The 12,206-nt window shown below is 54.2% G+C and overlaps 4 protein-coding genes across 4 annotated transcripts; 2 read left to right on the plus strand and 2 right to left on the minus strand.

Annotated features, from left to right (window-relative positions):
• Nucleotides 1-304: 304 nt before the first annotated feature.
• Nucleotides 305-553, minus strand: BDP55DRAFT_726087 (uncharacterized protein; the record flags this gene model as incomplete). Its single annotated transcript, XM_060579091.1, has 2 exons — nt 305-358; nt 419-553. 2 exons carry the CDS (start codon nt 551-553, stop codon nt 305-307), a joined length of 189 nt encoding a protein of 62 aa, XP_060432385.1.
• A 167-nt stretch (nt 554-720) lies between these two features.
• On the plus strand, nt 721-2,317 carry BDP55DRAFT_25894 (meiotic recombination protein DMC1). Its single transcript, XM_060566322.1, has 2 exons — nt 721-1,330; nt 1,406-2,317. The coding sequence occupies exons 1-2, from the start codon at nt 1,012-1,014 to the stop codon at nt 1,903-1,905; spliced, it is 819 nt and encodes a 272-aa protein (XP_060432386.1). The 5' UTR covers nt 721-1,011; the 3' UTR covers nt 1,906-2,317.
• A 2,563-nt stretch (nt 2,318-4,880) lies between these two features.
• Nucleotides 4,881-5,793, plus strand: BDP55DRAFT_726089 (family 16 glycosyl hydrolase; the record flags this gene model as incomplete). Its single annotated transcript, XM_060579092.1, has 2 exons — nt 4,881-5,631; nt 5,699-5,793. The coding sequence occupies 2 exons, from the start codon at nt 4,881-4,883 to the stop codon at nt 5,791-5,793; spliced, it is 846 nt and encodes a 281-aa protein (XP_060432387.1).
• Nucleotides 5,794-8,053: 2,260 nt separating this feature from the next.
• Nucleotides 8,054-10,777, minus strand: BDP55DRAFT_547018 (uncharacterized protein; the record flags this gene model as incomplete). The annotated part of the gene is made up of 4 exons (XM_060568713.1): nt 8,054-8,494; nt 8,547-9,957; nt 10,025-10,206; nt 10,271-10,777. The coding sequence occupies 4 exons, from the start codon at nt 10,775-10,777 to the stop codon at nt 8,054-8,056; spliced, it is 2,541 nt and encodes an 846-aa protein (XP_060432388.1).
• Nucleotides 10,778-12,206: the final 1,429 nt, after the last annotated feature.

The following is a 12,206-nucleotide window of genomic DNA, read 5'->3' on the forward strand; positions in this document are numbered from 1 at the left end:
ATACATGCTTCCAATCATACATATTCACGGTACAATTGTACGAAAATTGACACGTCTTGCGTGAGAGTGAGATTCATTAAAGCCAGCCGGTGCAAGCCGTGGCTTTGAGGTCCACACCAGACCTCAGATGCCATTCCCCGTAGCCTCGAGACTACCTTTCTTCAAGTATTGTACAGCCAGCTTCTATTGCGGCAAAAAGGACGTAATTATACATGAGCCGTCATTCCGATGATAGAAAGATCTTTATTGACTGCGAAATTGAAGGATTAGCTACCTGGAATTGGAACCGAAGGTATTGGACAGCTTACGGAGGAAGAAGGAATTCGCCCCAGGAGCTGGAGAGGAAAGTTACAGCTGCCTACATTGGACGTCAGCAGAGTTCAATTGACCGGTAATTTGGGAGAGCATGGTGACTTACGCCAAAGATGGCGACGCTGCGAACGATGGGTGCATTCTCGGCAGAAGTCAACGCATCGTATGTTGATCTGAAGTAACCCTTGGGCTGACGAGAGCGCTGGCTGTCCCTCTGGACGACGATTCGCTTGGCAGGCATTTTGACGAGTGGGATCTGAAGACGCGAAGGATGAACGGTTTGCGAGTCGAGCTTGGGGTCGTGCTTTACGGCGTAATCGTTGGAGCAAGGGGCGGATGTGAGGTCGTAAACGCGATCGGTCGGCTCGACTTCGCGCGGAAAGTGTACAGGGCCGAAATTTTTTGACGGGACGTCACCCACGCGCAAGCCACATTATTGTGGCTGGTAAGGATAGCTCTTATCGGAGATAAGATAAGGCGGCTGGTGGTGGGACAGCCCCTCCTAATTACCTACGTACCTCACAGGTAGCTTAACGGAGATATCAATTGTCTTGCCGTTCTGCACAACAATACACCACTACGCCGCGTCGCAAGAACCCTGAAGGGGCAAGAGGCTATATAAGAGCGAGGAAACTTCTCTGTGGACGATGCAAAAAGCAGCATCTGCTCTGAAATAACCATCATCAATACCTAGACACAATGGCTGACACTCCGCAGCCCGCGGGCCCTGGCGGCTTCTTTCCGTCACAGTCTCTCCCTTCGCCTGCGCCTAGCAGTGCCTCGGCGCGCTCAAATGCGGCTTTGCCGCATCCCCGTGCCAGATCGCTCCGACCCGGGTCCAACAAGGAAGAGACGGTACGTCGCTACGTTGAGGAACGTCTCGCCGTCGTCAATCGTCGTTATGTCAAGAAGCATGGCAATGCCGAGCCCGGCGACGAAGTCATAGGCTACAAGAGCTTTACCGAGCTCTGCAAGGACCTACATAACGTTATTGACGTTTTATGGCTGTCCGGAACACGTGAGGATCTTGCCCCTCAAATATCGGCGTTGCTTTAAGTCAAGCGCCGATACTGACACTGACTCTATCCTGCAGCGAGCATACAGATTCCCTTCTTCTTGAATATTGCCAGCGACTTCACGCAATGGATTGACGCCTTCACTCCTGCCCCGAAAGCTACCTTCTCTGTCTTGAAGAAGCTGGACCATTGCTTCGCGAGCCTTTTGACCGGACGTGATATCGAGACTAAAGACACTTTGCCCGGCTTCGAGAACGGCATGAGAGCTGGTATGTCCACCACGGACATGGTGCGGTGCCGCAGCTCGGTGGAACAGACACGACTAGTTATTGTAGAGGTCCTTACCAAGGAGCCCGACGGAGACGACGATATGGAAGACGACGAGACAGATGCGAATAGCGACACTGAACTCGAGGACGCAATGGATACAACGTGGGACGAAGACGAGGACAGTCTTTACATGGACGCAGCACGAGTCTACGAGCACACTATTGTGCGGCTGGGTGAGAAGCTGGGGGATGTATTTGGACCTGCGATTCCTGGCGCGAGCAATGATACCACCTGCTCTGCGGGTTGAATACGGTCTATTTGGTCCCGGTAGTCATAACGCGGACCTCGACTTACATGGCTATCCAGCTACAGCGAGCAGGCCACGGTGTGTACCTAAACTCTCCGCCCAGAAACTGGAGATGACACGTTGCTCGACATTGGCCAGAAAGAGCCCGGGAATCTAGCTCGCCACTCCACTGATCGGTTCATGGAGTTGATCCAACCTAGACACGGCGATGCGATTTGTGAGCAGTATATGACAACGGCGTTCAAGGAACAGCGACTATGAACTGTCAGTTGTTCAGGTATATGGCAGTATTGAAGGATACCCAGCACTACGATTGATGTTTCGTTGGTTTACTACGGCGTGGGTTGGCTGCACTATAACGAAATGTCTCATTGTTGCTTCGGAAGATAGATCGATAAAGCTTTCGTTATAGAAGGCAGCATGAATGATGGAACTACTTTTTCCCAGACGGGCAGCCTGACATATGGAATGTCTATGCGTAGTGTTGTGATGCAATGACTGCGCGCTGATACCCAAAGCCAAGCCCCCTTGCTTGAAACACGTGACAGCTGCAATGGTTCATCCGAGAATGAGAACGCAGTTCGTTTCCATTGCGGGAGGCTTCAGTTTCATGGATGGGGGCATCAAAGTCGCACCCGTGGAGGCAACACTCAACGGCGCTGGATCCTCGTGAAAATGAAATTCTTTGGCGGGTGATGATGCGAGCGTGCGATGGCTGGCATTCACTTGTCGTAGAGCTGCACGGCTTGTCCATAAGCACGGATGTGATATTCGTCTATTTGTTCAAGGGCCCATCTCGAGGCCTCCTGAGTTTTGGAGTCCTCTTAAGGTGCCAACTCAATCGAGAGTGAGACTCCTGAGAAGGAGGAAATCTCCGTCGTCCCAGGTGGACGTGGTCCAACTTGCCAGCGGCGCTGGACCCGTTTGTGGATTTGGGCCGGCGTGCCCCTGTCAAGATACCCTGCCATTTGTTGTCTCAGAGGCATGCATTGCCGGTCCAGAGGCATGCATTGCCGGTCCAGAGGCATGCATTGCCGGTCCAGAGGCATGCATTGCCGGTCCAGCATCTGGGCTGCGCTGCCTGTGCAATCCCGGTGCCTGCACATGAAGAGTGCAGCTTTTGAATATTCAGGGGCACTTGGCGATCCCATCTTGGCGAGAATGGCCCGCTTGCCACACCATTGAGCGCAGCCACACACTACGGAGACTGCAGTTGCACAACATGACAACCCACATGCTCACTAGTTGGCAGTAATGTGCGGAGTATTCGTAGAGTCAGGCTTCGTTTGGGGAGAGGAGGCAGCCGTAGCACAGGCTTGAAGAAACGCAAGAAGCAAGCCCTCTGCCAGCTACCTTTTCCATATTCGTGAATACCCATCCGTACCTTCTTCACAGAAGTAGGTAGATACGAATACCTTCCTTACATAAGATGCCATCCAATGGACGGAAATCACGGCTCTCGTTGCCCCCACGTCCGAAAACCCTAGTCCTTGACTCCTCCCCTTTCGAGGCTCTTTCTGATCGACACCCCGGCACCTCTAGGCTCTGGGCAAATGTCCCGAGTCCACCTCCTTTTCAGAGTTTTGGTCCTTCCCGACTGGACGATTAGCTACGATTTTTGGCCGCATGGTGGATCTGGTGCCCAAATTGAAAGGTTATGCAACTGATGCCGTCCAGATGAACTGCCAATGACGCCCGTTGGCCAGTGCAGTATCGGTCGTCGATCCTTGGCTCGGATGCGCCGCCAACGGGCCCCGTCCCTTTTTTTTGACTACTCGCAAAGCCCCGTTCTCTCCCATACCAATATCACGTCTGCATAAGAGTCTGTGTTCGTACCTCAGCCTCTTTGCTTGCCCCCACAGCATTCAATATTTACGGATATGGGTGGATGAATGGAGATCGTTGACGAGAACAGACATCTCTGAACGAGTCGGCTCTCAAAGATCTAACCCTGTTGCCCCATTCTCTGTTCAGCTCTGTCTGCTCTGGCTCGCTCTCACAGTTCACCATACAAAGTACCTACCTGCCGGCTTACCCTTGGCCTCAGTCAACTTCCTTGTCAATATCTTGGTCTCGATCTTGGTCGGCCCCTATTATCTCTGGCGGCTGTCGTCTTGTCCGACGCAGATCAGGACTCCCTAATCGTGCCCATTGGACACGCCCACTACCCGTCATGAACTCCTCTCCCCAGTCACCTCTATCCTTATGGATTCTTGGTAAGTTGGTATACTGAGAATAACCCCCTGCCTTTTCTGTCATGTATCCATATTCACCTTGTTGCCCTAATGTACCATCCACTACCAACCACAACCTGTCCGCGCCTTTTCTCAGTCATTCTTGGCTCTCCTGTTGTACTGCAACCTGAGCGAGAGCCGACCCGAAAAGACTGTGCCGAGTTGCGAAGTAGGCAGGCCATTGTCATCGCCACACTGGGTATTCCTGGCCGCTTCTGGGCGTTTCATCCTTACTCCCCACGTCAATTTCCTTCTCTGCCTTACCGCCTCTGGACCACTACCCTAATCCAACCATTTGCGATAACAAGGGCATGGCATAAGCTCCTCCTTGCCCATTGCAGCTCGTCGCCTGCTTCCGGCATAGTATCCTTGTCGTCCTGCTCCCTTGTCCCAACACAAGGTTGTTCCTCCCGATGTGCGTTGTCCAGACCGACCCAAGCAGGAACTTCTCCTGGCCATATATATAGAGGCGACCCAGTCTCGCTGCCCGTTGGCTTCCATGTGCTTTTAGTGCCTCTCTCGTTCTCTACCGCACCCACTTTCACTCACTAGGCCAAGTGCCGTTACATTCCTTTCTTGGTGATTACATTAACTTGAATATCATCGTCCATTCACTTTCATCCCCAGAACGCTCGCAAATAGACGAGATCAAATCCACGGGCTTCAATATCAATTTATTCATTCAGTATACTATCAGATCAGAGACAGGTGCCAGCCAGTAACAAGAATCACACCCACAAAATGCTTTCCAGATACGCCCAGCTTCTCTTCCTTCTCACACCGTTCGCCGGTGCTCTCGTGCCCCCAGCTCAAGATGGCATGAGAATCATCTGGTCCGAGACTTTCCAAGGAAACGCCGGCTCACCCCCTCGAAGCGACACATGGAACGTCGCCTTGGCCATCGACACGAACAACGAAGTCCAGACCTACACCGAATCATCCTGGAACGTCCAAATATCAGGGGGTGAAACCATCCAGCTCATTCCCCGGAAATCAGCAAGCGGCGTCTGGACATCTGCGCGTATTGAGACAAAGGCAGCATGGACACCTCAGCCGGGAGGAAAGATGCGGGTTCAGTCAATGTTCAGAATGGGCGACGCCGCCAACAAGCAGGGCATGTGGCCCGCCTTTTGGATGCTGGGCGATGCCGTTCGCAACGGAGTTCAGTGGCCCCTCTGCGGTGAGCTCGACATCTTTGAGCAGGTCAACGGCCAGGCTACCGCCACTGGTACCGTTCACTGCCAACAAGAATCCGGCGGCATCTGCAACGAGCCTAGCGGCCGTGGCGTGGCTACTTCGATGCCCGACAACGGTTGGCATACGTGGGCACTGGAGTGGGACCGCACGTCCAACAACTGGGTCACTGAGACCATCACATGGTACCGCGACGGTGTTGTCTTCAACCAGCTCAAGGGCAGTGATATCGGGGACGAGGGTATTTGGGCGACTCTTTGCCACATGCCTTACTATGTGCTCATGAATGTGGCAGTTGGTAAGTTTCTAGTTCTTGATACTGCGGATGGCCGCATGATGGACATGAGAATGCTAACCTGCTTCAGGCGGCACGTTGCCTGGTTCTCCTACCGACGCTACCCAAGATGGCTACGCAAGCATGATGGAGGTCGGATACCTTACCGTCTACCAGTCCCCTTGAGCGCAGCTACCTCTAATGGTTGTATTCGTAATGAGCTCGACTCTCGCGGACACCACCCTCACGTTTCTCCGTCATGCTATGAACTCCACCCGTCACACAGCGCCCCCGGATTCGACGTTCGTATTCACACATTCAAAACGCGCATGGCTCTTTTGGCATATTCCTCTTTTCTTGAGACAGGATCCTTCTTGCTCCCTTAGTATATATACCCCTTTTTGGAAAGCGATATATAGCGGCTGCCTTTACACTCATACGTTCTGCCCCCCCCCTTATCGTAGCTGTTCTTGAACCTGTGGATCTGAATAGTTGCGGAGGGAGGGCGACTTCTCAGGTCTTACCACCTACATAGTAGTCAATGTTGAAATCCAGCACGGGGATTCTTCCCCAGTGTCCGAAATCTCTGAGATACAACAACCACTTCGATGACAATCATGAGGGCGATCAGAGACCCTTTACCCGTGTAATTCACATCATTTTGCACGTAGAGCGGTTTTGTCATGTCAACCATAAACATACGTAGTAAACCGCAGAGACCCCATTCCATTCCGAACAGGCCTCTTCTAACCACATTCGAGATTCTCCAGCTCCTCATGGCAGCACATACACAATGGCCTACCTAGCAACCCACCTTTCCCATAAGGCTACCCCGTATCCGTACTGCGGCGAACGCATCCTTAGATCTTAGATCTTGGATCGGAGTGAAGAGGATAAAGAAGCCCACTGCTAATCTCTAGACTCCCCCGCGGGCTAGCCCGGCGTCGGTCGATCATGATCGACTGGGACCCCCCCATTCGCAGATCGACAACCGTTCCGTCCGCCGCATACGGCCACCGGCGCTTATTAAAGAAAATTCCCCCCCACCGTATAATTCCCCGAGATTACCAGTCGCGCATCGGCCAAAATGTTAATGCCCGACTTGTAGATCACGGCCATGCTTTAATGCTCGACGCGGACCGGCCGGTGCCGGGATTCCCCTTGCCAATGACCTACAGCTCAGGGAAGATGAAAGTCCGAACCGGGCCTCTCTGAGCCGCGCGACCGAAAAGTCAAAGCCTTGGGAGTACCGATGCACTCGCGTAACTTCGGTCACAGTAAGATAGGCTCTAGTCTAGCTATCGTGGGTGGCACACGCCACAGAAGAGACGACGGAAGCTTCCGCGCACATCAAGACTTGCCTTTTCCTTCGCCTATGATCATGCTTTGGTAGTAATCGGAGAAGATACCCTCGCTTTGATCAACGCGATCACTGACGAACAATTCACACAGGGGTGCCAAACGGGAACTTTTATACTTGATGGCATTCAGGATATGAAAAAGATGGATTGATCCTCGTAAACCAATACCGCACCGCGCCACAGTATAATCTGACAGGACCCAGGGTAAACGACGATGGCGGGACGACGCTGGTGATCGAACGTGTCCTTGACCTTCTAGTAAATACAATGCTCTCAACTCAATCCACAACCGATACAACTGCCCCCTTTTGGACTCTCTTGTCACCTCTTTGCAAATCCACACTGATGGGTCCGCCAAACGAAACCGGGCTCTGCATTCGCACATCGTATGCCACGTACAATCAATGATTACGCCCACTGGTTCGATAGGAAAGGCACCCGACAAAACTTTGCGAACCCTGCCAGTAGAACTCCAGAACCAATGATCAAGAACCCTCGCAAGCGGTCCGTCCACCAACGACCGACTTGGAGGAAAGTAACGTGAAGTTTGTATGCGTGTTACCCCAGGCACATGCACGCAGGGGAATTAAATCGCCGTCGAAAACGAGGCTGTACTGAAAGGCGAAATGACTCATTGGAGTATGCCGCTAAATAAGGCAATCCGCAAAGTGTTTGCCTCACACAACATCGTCCAAAGGCGATTGGTAAATCAACGCATAGGAAATAGGAAAGTCACAGGCTCGATGAGGCGGCGAGAGTTAAGCCCGACTGCTTCATCTTGACTGCGATTGTCGAGCAAATCCTCCCGAAAGTTACAGTTGACAACATGCCAACAAAATCGATATGGGCTCAGTCCGATTTGATGTATTCTAGACTGTTAAAGACCCTTTTTTTTTTTGGTATTCTGAGCGCATCCATAAATCAAATGGAGATAGCCATGCTTCGCAAATGCCATGCCGCTCGACTGCACAACGGCGAGGCACGGAGAAATCAGGCCGGGATATCGGAACAACGCCTAACGCACAACTGAGGCATGACTCAGACGAGGGGGAATCGTACACCTAAAAGCCAGGCTTAGAAACCGTCTAGTCTGCGCCAATTTCGTTGGCGCCTTCCATGCCGAACGACCCTGTGTTGAAATCAAAGGCCTGGTTGTCGCCATCTTCGTGTAGAAATGAGTCGAAGTCGAAATCGTTAAGAACGTTGTCCGAGACCAACGGGTCGGCGAAGGCCATGGCGCCAAAGTCCACCATTGGGGTTGAGTTGTCCATGAACCCTCCGTTCTGGTTAGCATCGTTGTGCGCCTGGGGGGCAACCTGAGGCTGTGGGGCAGGTGCGGGAGCAGCACCGTTGGGCACGGCTGGCACGGCGGCGTTCTGTCCATTCTTGGCGAAGCTGGCAGGGGCGACGGGAGTGATGGGAGTAGCAGGCGTTGCCGCCTCCGCGTCTGCACCGTCGGCGGCTGGTGTGGTTCCACTGTTCAGGTTGTTGTTGTTGTTGTTGTTTCCCTTCTTTCCAGCAGTAGCCTGCGCATATGTTAGTTCTGTTTTAGTTGCGTGTTTCTTCCAACGGACTCACCTTTGCTTTTGTGTTCTTGTTGTCCTTCTTCTTCGGGGCCGCCTTATTTGACTGTGACGGGGTCGGGGGTGCCGCCGCTGTTTGTTGAGGCGATGAAGTGCTCGTCCGGTTGGAGTTGGCGCCAGCTGGTGCAGATGGCGGCGGCATCGACCGTTGCTGAGGTGTACCCTGAATAGATCCCTGAGGTCCCTGAGGCACCATCTGTCCATTCGGGCCGCCTTGTTGCCATTGCACCGGCTGACCACCTTGACCGGCCTGCTGAGGCTGTCCCTGCTGCTGGGGCGGCTGTCCTTGCTGCTGCTGGGCCTGCTGCTGCTGTTGCGCCTGTTGCTGTTGCTGCCGGGCGACCATCATCTGTTGCGGGTTCATCTGGCCGTTGAATTGCTGACCGGGGTGCGAACTGGGTGGGCGCATGCCGCCATTCAGTTGCGGATTGCCAGCCATGTTCCCGTCCATTTGATTGCCCATGCCCTTGAAGAAGTGTGGTGCCATATTCGGGTCCATCTGGTTGCCCATGAAGTTCATTGGGTTGGGGGAGCCGCGAGATTGAGCGCCCTCGGGTAGCGGTGAAGGAATGCCAGCGTTATTCATCTGTGGGGTGCCTCTCTTCATCTGCTCCGTTGGGTTTGGTGAAGCCCCGGTTCTGGCGCCTTGGGGAGATGTCTCTGGGAAAGGCTGACCATTGGGGCCAGGGGGTGCGCCAGGGCCGCCTGGCCCAGCCGGACCGTCTCTAGGCATGGCACCTCCGCCCATGTTATCTTGCTCCTGTCGGGCCATCATGAGCCTTTTCTTATTCTGCTGCTCCAGAAGCATTAGCTGCATTTGATAGTCCTGCAGAGCGTGGTTACTTCCACCACCGGCTTGGGCACCGCCAGGGCCAGGCCTAATTCCTCCTGGACCCATTTCCCCAGCGTTGTAGTACGCAGCCAGCCCAGCCCCTTCCTGGCCTTGAGCCATCATGGGCGAGCCCTGGCCCTGGGGACCGGGCGCGTTAGGCATGGTTTTGTTAGGCATCTGGCTAGCCTGATGCTGTTGGAGGTTTGCCGCATATGTAGCAATGGACTTAGCTTGGACAGCAGGTGGTTGGTTTGAGAATGTCGTGAACTGCTGCTGGGTCAGCGATGCCGGGTTGATTCCGTTGGTGATGAGCATCTGCTGGGCTTGAGCTACGTTCGGGGTGGTCCCCACCTGCTGGCCGGGCATGCCCTGCTGAGGTCTTCCGTTCGGCATCATTGCAGGCTGGTTCGGGAAGTTGGGTGCTCCGTCCAGGCGAGGTCTCTTGGAAGGCGAAGGGGCATTTTCGCCGGAGCCAGGCGACGAGGGGCGCTGGCGGTTGCCATCCATGTCCGAGGGATCTCGCTGCATCTGGGTTTGCTTCGCATGCTGCTGAAGCATTTGCATGGCCTGGGGGCTGTGGCGGGTTTCAAGTTAGCAAGCCTGCACATGAAGAATGAAAGCACGAAGCTGCGAGGTCTCACTTGTTCTGGTTGTTCGCCATGGCTGCCCTTGCCAGGTTACCCTTTTGCATATTCATGGCCATGCCGCCATTCTGCATATTGCGCATCATCTGGGAGTGGTATTGCTGCTGAGCAGCCATGCCGTCTGGGCGCATCTGACGGAGAAGTTCTTGCTGCTGGTTCTGTCGCATGCGGGATTGCTGCTGGGACGGTCGATTAGTCATGTTCTAGATGGCGAACGGGCAATGTCGAAGTGTAAGGACGTACCTGAGTATGGCTGACATATTGGTTGATAGTACCATTGCCACCCTTTGTTCGTTGCGCGTGGAAGATGTCCCAGAAGAGGCAGAACCATTCGTATAGGAAGGATGATTCTGAGGCGGGCCCACCCAGCTTGGGGGCGGGAAGGTCATCAGGAAGCTTCGCGTCGATGTCGTCTTTGGAGTCGGTGTCCATGGGGTCGTCACCAAGACCATTGCCAATGAGGTTACCGTTCTCATCCCTCCGGCGATTGCCATCCTTGGCGACATTCACTTGGTGGTCGCCATTAAGGAGAGATCTAGCGCAATCAAACATTTGATGGCGGAGGAAGTACTCGTAGATGTATGTGTTGAGTAGGGTGCGCTGGTTCTCGGTGGGCATGGCCATCTGTCGTGGACCACCGGCAACTTGGGGAGCGACTGCGCCATTATTCATCATGGGGACGGGCGCGCCAACAGGGCCACCGCCCATAGCGTTCATGTTGGCCATGTTGGGATTGACGTTGGCGTTCATGATTGTGAGCCGGGCTGCAGACAAGCGTCTGCCCAGCGGGATTAGGTGAGGTCGATGCGATGGAGAAAGGAGATGTTGATTGAAAGACGGTGGTTGTTCGGAAGCGAAGAGAGAGTGTCGATGTCGTCAAAAGTTTGTCGGTCAGCCACCTTTGTGGTTGGAGGTGGAAGTCACAGAGCGTGGACGTGGTTACGCGGTGCGCTAAAAAGCCGGCTGGCGGCAAAGTCGTGTCGGATTCAGCGGTAGGGCGCAGGGGCACAAGGAGCCTTCAGTTGTATGGATAAGAGAAGGGCTGGGGAGCAGTGGACAGAGGCGCGCAACAGATGGCGGGATGCGCGATCGGTGACGATGGCGGTGGTGAGATGATTTGGCACAAACGAAGAAAAAAAAAAAGAGTCGAAAGACGTGGCAGCGACGGAGGCTGTGGCGGATTTGGGTTGGAGGGGGGTGAGTAGGATTGATGCGAGGGCGAGATGTTGAAGAAGGCGGAAGGGCGACAGGATGGGCCACCACAGGCAGTTGCAGGTGAGGGAGTGGGACTTGAAAGGAAATGGGAAGAGGTGGAAAGATGAGAGACAGGAGGAGGAGGGAAGCAGCGCGACTCGGGTCGGGGGTAGGAAGACCTGGTGTTCTGGCTCAGGCTCCGGCTCAGGGTCTGGCAGTGTGAGAGTGTGGCCCTTCTGGGTGGCTGTTTGATTTGGATTTGGGTTTGGCTTTTGGGGGGGGAGAAGGGGGGGGGGGCTTCCTCTCTCTCCGGGGGAGCAGCGTCGACGGGAAGTGAACGTGGACGTGGTGGACCACCGTGGTTCCGGTTGGTGGTGCTGGGCTGCTGCGAATAATGGGTGGGTGATGGTCGGTCTGTAAGTACGGTCTGGCTTCGTGAATCGTCGGTGTTACCAACAGTGGAGATGGCGGGATGTTATTCCGTAGCGAACCTAGAAGGGGTCGACTGATCGGTCCCTCAAGCCGCGGTCGCTAGGCCGATCAGGCAAGGTCGGTTTGAAGATTGACGAGTGTCTCGCGGGGCGCGAAGACGGGTGACCATGAACAAGGACTCAGGAGAATGACAAACACGTTATCGAGACCACGTTGGCATCGAAGATGTGGTCGACATGCGAGGCCATCCAGTGTCCAAAGGGGGAAATCTGGAAGTGGATTGGTGATTTTGAGGGGGGAAAGGGAAATGCGGGAGTAGAGGTCGGAGGAAGCGAGAGGACGAGGGAAAAAAGAGAGGGGCGCCTTGGGTTAGACGGTAAGGCACCTAGTCGACAATGCTTGAATGCAGATAGACAGTCGCGGGTGGGAAGGAGGACAAAGTGGGAGAGTGGAAAGGATGGGGTTGGGATTTTCCCAATTTTCGGGGGCATGCGACGCTTGGGCAGGAGGCGGGATTTCTCTCTATTCACTACAGACTTCAAAACTCCAGAGA

The sequence above is a fragment of the Colletotrichum godetiae genome, assembly GCF_030913485.1.
Source record: "Colletotrichum godetiae strain CBS 193.32 chromosome Unknown BDP55scaffold_10, whole genome shotgun sequence".
Taxonomy (NCBI): Eukaryota; Fungi; Ascomycota; class Sordariomycetes; order Glomerellales; family Glomerellaceae; genus Colletotrichum; species Colletotrichum godetiae.